Genomic DNA, 11,550 nt, shown 5'->3' with positions numbered 1-11,550 from the left:
GGTTTCAAGGAAAAAATGTTTACAAGGTTGGTGTCCCCTGGTACTTAGGGAAGAATGTGTGTGTGTGTGTGTGTGTGTGTGTGTGTGTTTGCGCACGCACGGTGACTGTTTGGGACAAGGGGAACACAAGAGGGGGCTGATGCTGGACCGCCTCTCATGAGTGAACCAGGCAGCTGCCCAGCTAGTGAACACACAGACCATTTCTATGAAACATTTATTTTCTTTGAAACCTCCAGAAACATGCCAGAAAATCTCAAAACAGGGATAGAAAAAAGACAAAAAAGAATAAAAAAATCCAAATGAAACAAATCATACAAAAAACCCCAAACCAAATCATGCTTCTATCTTACCCATCAGATAGAACACCAGCTTCAAATTAAATAGATTTGTTTTGCAGAGATCCTTAAAAAATAACAGAAAACCAAAAATCATAATTTACACTTGTCAATGTACATGATTAGGTCCCCAAAATGATTAGAATGATCTGAAGATGAGGTGACAACTTAAAAGCGAGGGGTTGGGGAAGCACGGGCTCCAGCCTAGGGTCTGAAGAAAGGGGGTTGGGAGGTCTTGGAGAACTTGTCCAAAATGGGAGTCTGAGAAGGGGAGTGGAGACATCACAGTAGTTGGCCAGGGCTGGGGACCGGGCAGGCCCTCTGCAGCCTGTCTCACACCACAGCCCAGGTGAGGACGAGGAGGTGGCAGATGTGCAGGCTTTGTCACAGGCACCAGTGCTGCCAGGGGCCAGGGGCTGACTGCAGAGGGACATGGTCAGTGTCTTTTTCTCTGGCTTCCTGAATGCCTGTGTCTCAGCACCCCTTCCCCTGAGGTTTCTGGTCCCAAAGAGAAGGCGGTGAAGTCTCTGGACAAGGACTGGGCCGCTGGTGCTGGCTCCCAGCCCAGAGCTGCAGTTCTGAGCCAGGCCCGCGGCTCTCCTGGTCTGCTGATTCCTGAAAAGGAACAGCCCAGGGAACTGGCCTCAATCCTCAGCTTGAGGTTGGGGGAAGCCACAGACTGTGGCCATACAGGCTTGTTCTGGCACAACTCTACATGAAAAAATAAATATATATATGTGTGTATGTATATATATATTTGTTTTTAAAGGAAAAAAAGAAACTCTGTTTCCTGGGTGGACAGCGTAGTGTCACACCAGCTTGCAGCCTGGCAAGCTGCCCCTTATTGCCGTTAGAGGACCAGCGTCTCGGGGTTCCCACAGCAAAGGCTTCCGGGGAGCACAGTGAGGGTGGCCCAGAATCCACTGCTGTGGGGGCTACAAGGTGGGCTGAGGGACTTGCAAACACAAAACCAAAGCAGAGAGATGAAGGCTGTTTCTCTCTAGTGAGGGTGGGCAGGCCCATGTGACGTGGGGGCTCCCTGGAGCCCCTCTTGGTGCCTGGAAGAGGCCGTGGCTGCGGGGTGAGGGCTGCGGGGTGAGGGCTGCGGGGGCTGGGCAGCTCTGCGGCTGGGCCTGGCGGGGCAGGAGCTCAAATCGCACGTGGAGGGGCTCAGGCACGATGGCCTCTGTGGCTGACAGAAAAAGACTCTAAATGGTGTGCAAATAGTTTCCCCCTCAGAGCACATGACTCCGGATGTTTGAGTTCCCCCTCTCTATTCTGGGACCCCCCCAAGAAATAACTGAAACTCTAAGAATGTGCTCCTGGATGTTTCTGAAATAATGGGGTTGGGAGGAGGTGATGTCCGTGCTTCTTGGCGCTCGTGCAGGAAGGAGAGCCTTGGCCTGTTTCCACATGAGCCCTGATCTCTCCAGGGTGGGGTAGATTGGGCCGGTTCACACTGTGTTTCTCATGCAGGGGGCTGGGCCCCATAAGCCAAGCCCAAACTCTTATATGTGGTGAAGAAACTTGGTTTATGAACGCCTGGAGCTGTGGAGTTTAGAGACTCACTACTGCCCTCCCTCTTTCCTTCCTATAGCTTTGATGTCTAGATCCTAGGAAGAGACAGGATGCCCGCCCCTCCACCCCCCTCCGCAGGATGGGCCCTTGGGGGTAGAGTGGGCAGTCCCCACCCCAAGGACCAGAGGTGAGCAGTTCCAAGGGAGGCTTGAGGCCCTGTGGCCTGTTGGGGCTCGAGAACCATGAGCAGACCCTGCCTCCCAGCCCCGGAGGTTCTATGTCTAAGGGGAGTGTGGTGGGGTCCTAGCTGGATGATCTTGGTCACACCTGCAACCAGGAGCTGAGCTAAGGGAGAGAGGAGAGCAGAAGCCCCCATCCACCCAGGTGGGGGTATGAGGCGGCCTCTCCACCTCAGAGTTCCTTCTTCTCCCTGCAGAAGATCTCAGCGAACTTGCGCAGCTGCTCACTGGCGGCCTGTGACTCCTCCTGCAACCGCTGGTTGTTCTGACGCAGGCTGGCCACCTCCGACTGCAGCACTGCCTTGTCCTGCTTCTCCTGCAGGGCAGGGTGTGGGCATCAGCAGAGTGGTCTAGCCAAGGGCTCCCTAGGGCCTGTGAGCCCTGGCTCAGCTGTGCTTTAGAGCTGGGCTGCCGGGTGCCAAGCGCAGCTCTGCTTGTTCACAGCTGAGTAACCCCGGGCCAGTCACTTCATCTCTCTGAGACCAATAGCCTCAACTCTAAAAAGGGGTGGCTGCGCGCTTTCCCTAAGGTCATTTATGTGGAGCTTTCACACAACAGAGTGATGTTGGGTGATAGTCTGATGAGGAACATCACTGTGATTATTATCACCTCATTTCACCCTCAGCCACCCAGGGTGTTGGGAATCCCAGCCCCATACAGCAAGGGGGAGCTGGGTATGGACGCAGGGCTGCCTCCATGGCCTCTCCTGAGACACCCTTCCAGGATCCTTCACATCCAGAGGCGGCAACTCGTCCAAGGTCACATGAGGTGCCGGGGTGATATCTGAACCAGAGCTCCTGTGATTTTTGTGCTTGAGACTCACAGTATATGCTGCCTTTTACCCCAAACTATAGAAAGCAACAAGGAAAAGTATCCTCCATCCTTATTTCTCCTCATTTTTCTACCCTGGAGGCAAATACAACAATTCATACTGCTGCTTTCTATGTAGTCCTCTGACCCATGGACGTTAAACATTTATTTCAAGTATGATGTTGTTCTAGAAAACAGTTCTGCAGCTTGCTTAGTTTGTTACTTAAGTTATTGGATTTCTTTTGTATATTAGTAACTATATAGTTTTATGTGACTATTTTAATTGGCTGCAGAATACCTGCTGCCCGGGTGACCTGTCACGTCTATCAGTACTGACCTGTGCAGGGATGGCTACACTGGCTCCCATTAGGGGGAAAAAATTAGTTCATAGGTTGATGCTCAACCACTGAGCCATGCCAGCTGGTCCTGGCTCCCATTTTTTATTCTGCCAATAGTACAGCATGAACACCTTCACTCACAGGTCTCTGTGCCCATGCTTGAGATCCTGCTGGGAAAATTCCCACAAGTGGAATTGCTGGGTCAACATGGTACATAATTACTTTTCTTGCCCCCAAAAGGTTAGACTAATTTATTCTTCCTCCAAGAACGTGTGATTTCTCTGTGTTCACCAGCCTTCGGTAGTGTCACGTTTTACTCTTTACTCATGACTACATTCAAAGATGGGTGGCCTCCCCTCGATTTGCAGGGGTGGGGGGACAGGTACCTCATCATTGCTGGCCCCCCAGTGTCTGGGCAGTGGAGTGGGGGGGCTTACCTTCTGGAGGTCCGTGTGCAGCTGTTTCAGCATTACTTCCAGCTGGTACACCTTGCCTGTCAGATCCAGGGGTGGCTCCTCGCTGGAAAGACAGGGGACAGGGTCAGGCTACTCTCACTCCTGAGGTTCTGGGGCGTCCTTTCCCTGCTGGTATCCCAACAGGGCCTGGAGGAGTAAGTCTGAAGGAAGCCAGAAGCCAGCTCTCTTCCTGGCCTTGCTCCGCCCAGTGAGGGCATGTGTGTGGATGTGGGTGAGGTTGAAGGCTGTGCCTGTGCCTGCCCTGAAGTGTGCTTTCCCCAGAGGAGGGACCATGTATGTGCTTAGGGAGAAATCCTGCCCAAGTGTGACCAGCTCCTGTGGCATGAGACAAAGAACCCATCCCGCAGACATCCATGGAGCACACAGGCCTGTGAGTGGACAGGACTAGCAATGAGACTGAGGAGGACGATAGCCGCTGGCACTGGGCGCCCACCCTGCACTGCACATGGTCTCCATCAAACAGGTTCTGGCCCAACGCAGCCTGGGAGGTCACCATGTCATTACCCACTGGACAGAAGAGAAACCCAAGCGCAGCCAGGGACGCTGTACCCAGGACCTTAGCCTATGGCTCCTCCTCTGCAGATTCCTCTGCCCTGGGCTTGCCTAGCCTCTTCAGGGGACAGTGGGCAGCCCCTTCCTGTAGAAGGCTCCACTTGGCCTGTGGGTCACACGTATCTGGTGGGTGCTGGGGAGGGGTGGGCTGCAGCAGATGAAGGGAGCCCGGGGTCTCAGCCCAAGAAGGGGAGAGGACTCGGCCCCTCACCCTTCCCTCCCTCTGTGGTCCTGGATCTTCTGCAGGGGGAGATGGAATGCAGGTGGGAGGAGGTCAGGAGAGCACCCAGAGGTAACAGGTGCCACCAGTTCCACACCCACTCTATTCCTACCCTTTCTGTGGTGGCACCACCTGTAGCTGCCTAGTTCCTGTAATTACAGTGGGGCCACATTTGGGAGGAGGTTGAGTCGTGAAGCCACTGTGACACCAACAAGAAGAATCAAAATTACCCTGAAAAATCGCTTGTACTGCCCACAAGGTCCATGACTGTGGTATATAGAGTCCTGTGAGGGGAGGGCGGCTGTGCACATGTACAATGCACTCTTTACACCCATGGACCTGCAAACATGCTATTTCCATTCTATCTCCCTCTTTAATTTTATTGTCTGTCACGACAATGCAGTCAAAGACGTTACACTAAATGTGAGATGGCAAATGTGACAGCCTGGCCCATGTCCTCCTCCCTTCCCCAGGAAGCCTCTTGAGGCCAGGATCCTGCCTCATCGTCCCCAGGTCCCAGACAGCCCAGCAGGGACCCCGTAGCTGTCGTTAGGGAGAAGATTCACATAATTCAGGAATATGCAGAGGAGGAGACCCAGAAGCCGACAGAGGACAATGGAGTCACAACTTAAGCAGTTTTCAAAGTTGGAAGTGCAACAACTGTGAGAACACGGATTACAGTGTCGTGTCCACCTGACCATGAGGACAGGACCCACTCTGGTTTGGTCACTGCGGGGCCCAGTGTGTGGATCACTCCACAGCGTGAGATGAGGAAGCAGATGTTCCCCAGACACTGCAGACCGGTGGTGGGGTGACCTGCAGTGGCTATCACTCACCTGGATGTCCCCAGGGAAACCTCACCTCATGGTAGGGGTGGTCCTGGGGGTCGGGGGCCCTCTCTCCAGGCTTAGGTGGCTGTGGACAGGACTGTGTGCAGGAGGCATGTCCGGGCTCAGAGCTGGGTCATTGAGAGAGAAGAGTGACACGGCTCTTTGCACTGGTGGAGAGAGAGGGGAGAGGGGTCAGCAGGGATCCTGGCTCCTCCTCACTCGATGACCCTCCCTCTGCACCTTTCGCCTGAACCTCCACCACATTCCCAACTACACCTCTGTTAGATCACACAGGCAATGTGGATGAATTTTTTCCAAAAAATCCAATCAGATAAGGACACAACAAAACCCCATTGTGATTCTGAGTAAGTCCCTAGACCAGTGGTTCTCAACCTTCCTAATGCCGAGACCCTTTAATACAGTTTCTCATGTTGTGGTGACTCCCAATTTCATTGTTACAAATTTAACATAATTAAAGCATAGTGATTAATTACAAAAATAGTATGTAATTATATATGTGTTTTCTGATGGTCTTAGTGACCCCCATGAAAGGGTCACTTGACCCCCAAAGGGGTCGGGAACTATAGGTTGAGAACCGCTGCCCTAGACCAAAATGACCAGTTTAGACAAAATTCAAGGGAGAGAGAGACAGGTTAAATTATAGTGTGAGGAAGTAATAACCCAATTCAGAACCTGGCACATTCTTAGCATAAATGACTTGCTTTAGTCAACAAATAAGTGGCAGAAAAAAATGGCAAAAAGTGGAGTGTACTGAGTGACATAGTACATGAGGGTTTGTTACAGTCCAGTTCTAAGAATGTCTGTGAAATCACAAAAGCAAAAAGAAATGCAAAACAGAAATGCAAAATCACGTGTGCTGAAGAGAACAGAAGCCACAGGCCGGCTGGTGCAAGTGAACAGTCACGGGGTGCTTTGCGTGGGGCCTGCATGCTGGCAATTTTAAACAGGACTGTTGGGGGATCTTTCTGTAATGACAAGAATTGGCGAGGGCACCGATGCACCACAGAGCGTCTGGTTCACTATTGCCAGACAAGGGGGCGAGAAGGCCCAGGAGGTGGGCCTGTGTGTGCCCTGAGGGTATAGGCAGGGCCAGGAGCAGAGGTGCACATGCTGGACATGCACTGCTACCCGCAAAGGCGGCTCCCGTCAGCTGGACATCTCTCTGCTTCGAGAAGAGCACAGTAACAACCAAATACCCTTCCCTTAGATCCACCAACCGGTAATATTTTGCCACACTGACCTCCTCTCTCCTCACTCATCTGTGTCAGTATATATTTTTTCCTACTATTGATCGTAAATGGCACCACCATGGTGCCTCACCCCTATGTAGTTTATTATACTTTTCCAAAGAATAGGATGCTCTCCTACATCATCACAACACACTGTCATACTGAAGAACTTTAACATTTGTACTCAATGGCTAACAGTTATCCTGAAATCCACCCCCTCCCCCAAGTTCTCTAAACAACATCTCTATAGCTGCTGTCTTCTCTCCTGGCCTTAAAATTTATTCTCTTTGAAAATATTCTTCTGTGAACAATGTCACACATGCCCCAAAGCAGAGACAACAGCACCCATGAACCCGGCGCCCGTTCCAACAACTCAACATACCCTGGCTTCCTCCCTGCTTGTCCTTTGCTTCTATTCACCAGATTACTCCTTTCCTTCTCACCTTATAAATAGCTTCTTGAGGCTTAACTGACATACAACAGACTGCAAATGTCGAAAAGTGTACAATTTTCCTAGGTGCCTTTGTTGGCAGAGCCTCAGTTTCCTCATCTGTAAATGGGAATCCGAATACATCCCTCAGACAAGACCAGAAGAGATGCTGCTTGTGAAATGAGGAAGTGCTGGCTGCATCTTGCCTTCAGGAAGCACCACTAAGCAACCCTTCCTACCCCTGCACGTGCCAGGCCTCCAGAGGGCCACACCCATCAGCAGTGTTGGGGTTCTGCCTGGCAGCCATTCTCCAGGGGAAGGCTGAGGTAGACCAGAGGCAGGGCCTCGTATGCTCTAACCACTCTCCTTCTCACCCCAACCTCAGGCCTGACTGCCTTTATCCTGTGGCCAGCGGAGGCTGTCGGATGGGATGGAAGCAACAGGCAGAAGAAACGAGGAAGGATGTTTCCTCTAGGGCCACCTGCCAGAGTGGACTGGCTCAACCATGGAAAAATGAAGGATGTGTATTATATGGGTCTGGTTTAGCAGATCTGTGCTGGGTACCCAGTAGTGAATGCCCTCGGGTCCTGCCCTCCCGACCTAGTGGGGAAACACCCATCATTAGATAGCGACGGCTCAGAGTGGTCAGGGCACAGGCAGAGGGGTCAGGGCTGTGGGAGCTCAGAGGAGGTGCCTGATGTAGACTAGGGGATACCAAGGAGTGTTTCTTGGAGGAGGGACAACTAAGCTGTGGCCTGAAACAAGTATGTCAAACTCGCGGCCCACGGGCTGCATGCGGCCCACAAGGAATATTTTTGAGGCCCAACCAATATAACGGTATGTAAGAAATGTTCTAATAAAAACTTCGTAACTTAATTTTTATAATACCGTTATACATAATTATTAATAACAAACTACAATGTTTGCTAATGACTGATTACTATAATCGTGTTGCACTCATTTCCCTTATGCGCCTTACGTGCGCAGGTGCACCATTTCTCTCCACTTAATACTGGCAGTGAATATTTTAGCAGCTGACGTCATAGTCTTGGACTGACTTGTTTGGTATGCACAACAGGAAATATTTCACTTTCGGAGAACAAGAAAAGTAGGTTTATTTGTGTTATGCTTATTAATTTGTGCAGTTATTCAGTGTCTGGTAAGTTAATGTTCAAGAAAAAATATTAATTTTTATTCAAATGTTCTATTATTTTATGCTAATGATTACTCCTTTATTTCAGCCTTTTGTATTCTATTGAAATAAACCTATGTTTCTATGAAAATTGAAGCTTCTGTTTTTTTGCGGCCCCCATAAACTTAAACCTTGTTTATTTGGCCCGTGTTAGCCTTTGAGTTTGACATGCTTGGCCTAAAAGATAAAAAAAATGAGCCAGAAGAATATGGTTGTGTCTGTCAGGGATCACCATGAGAACCCATGAGGAAATGGAGGCATCCTAATATATATAAAAAGCCAGGTGCCATCACGACCGGACGGACAACCAAACAGCAGGCTAGGGAGCTGAGGGAGTGGGAGCTGTGGGCCCAAATGACCAAAGGACCAGTCTGGCTCTCACAGCATGGCGGGGCAGGGTCCCGGAAGCTGAGGAGCCTCGCGGGGTGGGGGGCTGTGAGCATGGAGCTTCCCAGGGTGGCTAAGGCGGAGGAGCATCGCGGGCAGGGGAGGGGGATGCGAGGCAGAGGAGCAGGGCGGGAGCTGTGAGTATGGCGCTTCGCAGGGCATTGAGGTAAAGGAGCATTGTGGCTGAGGCCGAGGAGCCTTGCGGGGTGGGGGCTGTTAGCGTGGAGCTTCGTGGGGTGGCTGAGGTGGAGGAGCGTTGTGGGGCAGTGGAGGTGGGGCAAGGGCTGTGAGCGTGGAGCTCTGTGGGGCTGCTGAGGCGGAAGAGCATTGCAGGGCGTGGGCAGCAGTGAGGTGGAGAAGCCTTGCAGGGCGGGGGCTGTAAGCATGGAGGTTCATGGGGCAGGGGCCACAGAGGAGCGACGCTGGGTGGTGGACATGGCCCTGATTGCAGCTAGACCCAGGGATCCTAACCACACACGATTTAATCGTGCGCTGGGCCTCTAGTAGAAAGATAAAGCCGCTTGCTCAAGGTCACACAGGAAGGAAATGGCAGAGATTGCTAGCTGTCCATCATGATCAGTTTTCCCTTTCTCCATAATAACATATTCCAAATTTCAGCTGGACACATGGTCTCATTTCCCAGCCTGCCCTGCAACTAGACGTGGCCATGTGTGACATTCTGGCCAATGGAAATAAGCACAGAAGTGTGAGGCGTTGGGAAGTGCCCTTATAGGGAGGATGTGTCCTTCTCTCTCCTGCTCAAAGTTGAACATCATGGTCAGAACTCTAGTACCCTCACTGTGGGGGTGAAAAGCCTGTGCCCTCAGGCATTTGTGGAAGTGCCATGCCAGCCCACCCAATAATTTTTACCTGTGCAAAACCAGGTATGTTTAAGTCATTATTAATTTGGATTTTTTGCCACTTGCAGCCGAAGCAAATCTAGACACAATTTGGATTGCTACAGTTTTGCCCTACAGTAATAATATAAGGTATTGTCTGTTGAGGGCTTGTTTTGTGCCTGACATGTTTTACAAAAGTTTCATGTAATCCTCACTGCAGCCTCAGGTCATGGGCACAGTCACGTCCCTGATCTGCAGCTAAGGTAACCGGATCAGAAAGATGAAGACATTTGGCTAGGACTGCACAGCAAGCGACAGGGGAAGGATGTGAACCCTGTTCCACCGGATTCTGGAACCTGAGTGTGTCCCCTTTCAAAACCCCAAAGCCCTCTGTTGATCCTTTTAGGGCACAGCAGAGGGTAGGACAGTGATGGCGAACTCATTTTTTTGGTTACTTTTTCTTTGTTAAAATGACATTTAAATATATAAAATAAATATCAAAAATATAAGTCTTTGTTTTACTATGGTTGCAAATATCAAAAAATTTCTATATGTGACATGGCACCAGAGTTAAGTTAGGGTTTTTTCAAAATGCTGACACCTCAAGCTCAAAAGGTTTGCCATCACTGGGTAGGATCTGGTGGGGTTGGGTGGAGGATACCTACCTTCGTACGCCTTGGCTGCGTTTACCAGGCTGGACCACTCAAGGCCAGCAGCTGTGTCAGGCAGTGGCATCATCCCAGGGTCTAGGCGTCGAAGTGGCCGGTCCCGTCCATCAGCCAGTGAGAGCTCAGAGGCTGAGATGGTGGCTGGGTGGGGAGAACAGAGATAGGGAGGTGGGTATGTATGACAACATGGGAGAAACAAAGAAATTAATATATTGTTATACTTTATATATAATTATGCAACATTATGTAATTGTTATAACATTATACATAATTAAATAAACGCCATATTTATTAGATGATAAATGCCATGGAAACCATACAGCAGGGAACGGGGTGGGAGTGTTGGATAATTCTGTGGGTACAATTTTAAACAGGGTGCTAGGGGAGGCCTCACTGAGAAGATGGCATTTGTAAAAGCTCTGAAGGAGAGGAGGGACTGAGCCAGGGGTTACAGGAGGGAAGAGTATCCAGGCAGATAGAACAGCCAGTACAAAATTCCCAAGGCAGGAATGTGCCTGTGGGTTTAAGGCACACTGGGGCGGCCATGTGGCTGGGACAGAGGAAAAGGGGGAGAAAGAGAGAGAGTAGTGGGAATAGCTGTTTTTCAGTATTTACTACATGCTAGGCATTGTGCTAGCATTTTCTATGTATTAACTTGTTTGATTCTCAGGTTAACAGTGATGTAGGCACTATTGTTGCTCCCATTTCACTATCACAGAAACTGAGGCACCAGAGAAGTGAAGTCAGAGAGGTGGCAGGGCTGGACTGCGTGGGGCCTTGTGGGCCATGATGAGGACTTTGTCTCCTAGTGAGATGGAGCCACAGAAGGGCTTTGAGCGGAGAGAGATGTGACCCAATGCAATGTTCACAGGGACCTCGGCTTTGTTTGGGGGATAGATGGTGGAGGGGCCTCGAGGAGCAGGGAGACAGTAAGGAGGCCACTGCAATGGCCCAGGAGGGAGATGAGAGTGGAGGACGATTGGGAGATCCTGGCTCTCTCTTGTAGGTGAAGCCAACAGTATTTCCTGAAAGGGGATGTGGGTGTACGACAGAGACGGATCCACGGTGATGTCAAGATGCTGGAGGTGGTGCTGAGATGGGAAGGCTGCGGGGAGCAGAAGTTTGTTGCTGGGGGTGTGGGGTGTGAGCTGCCATTAGACTCCCACAAGAAGCCAGTGGGTGGTGGCTGGCTATGGAGTGTGGGGTGGAGGAGAGGTGACAGGCTGCAGGTATAAAGGGTTGCCAGTGTCTGGACAGTATTTGCTGTGGCAGAGTCACTGTCGGGAGACCTGGGGGCTCGAGTGGGGAAAGTGACCCCTGAAGTCTCAGGGTGCTGGAGTGACAGACAGCACAAGAGTCGCATCAGCAGCTGCATTTGCTACAGCCACTAAGCGAGTCCGATGCCTCATAGCCCATAAAGGGGATGGGGCAGAGGAGGACGGCCAGGCACAGAGAGGTACAGAAGA

The 11,550-nt window shown here is 50.9% G+C and overlaps 1 protein-coding gene across 4 annotated transcripts in view; it reads right to left on the bottom strand.

Moving 5' to 3' along the window:
- Positions 1 to 200: 200 nt before the first annotated feature.
- Positions 201 to 11,550, bottom strand: part of SIPA1L3 (signal-induced proliferation-associated 1 like 3) — a 120,841-nt gene continuing 109,491 nt past the window's right edge. For all 4 annotated transcript variants that reach the window (XM_006773128.2, XM_006773127.2, XM_015570069.1 and 1 more), the window contains 4 exons: positions 10,082 to 10,225; positions 5,350 to 5,485; positions 3,678 to 3,759; positions 201 to 2,408 (listed from right to left, as the gene is read on the bottom strand). In XM_006773128.2, coding sequence (XP_006773191.1) covers positions 2,265 to 2,408; positions 3,678 to 3,759; positions 5,350 to 5,485; positions 10,082 to 10,225 — 506 coding nt within the window. In that variant the 3' untranslated portion in view covers positions 201 to 2,264. The remainder of the gene's footprint in view (positions 2,409 to 3,677; positions 3,760 to 5,349; positions 5,486 to 10,081; positions 10,226 to 11,550) is intronic.

The sequence above is a fragment of the Myotis davidii genome, unplaced genomic scaffold, assembly GCF_000327345.1.
Source record: "Myotis davidii unplaced genomic scaffold, ASM32734v1 scaffold166, whole genome shotgun sequence".
In the NCBI taxonomy this organism is placed as follows: Eukaryota; Metazoa; Chordata; class Mammalia; order Chiroptera; family Vespertilionidae; genus Myotis; species Myotis davidii.
This window is presented reverse-complemented; position numbering and strand designations above follow the sequence as displayed.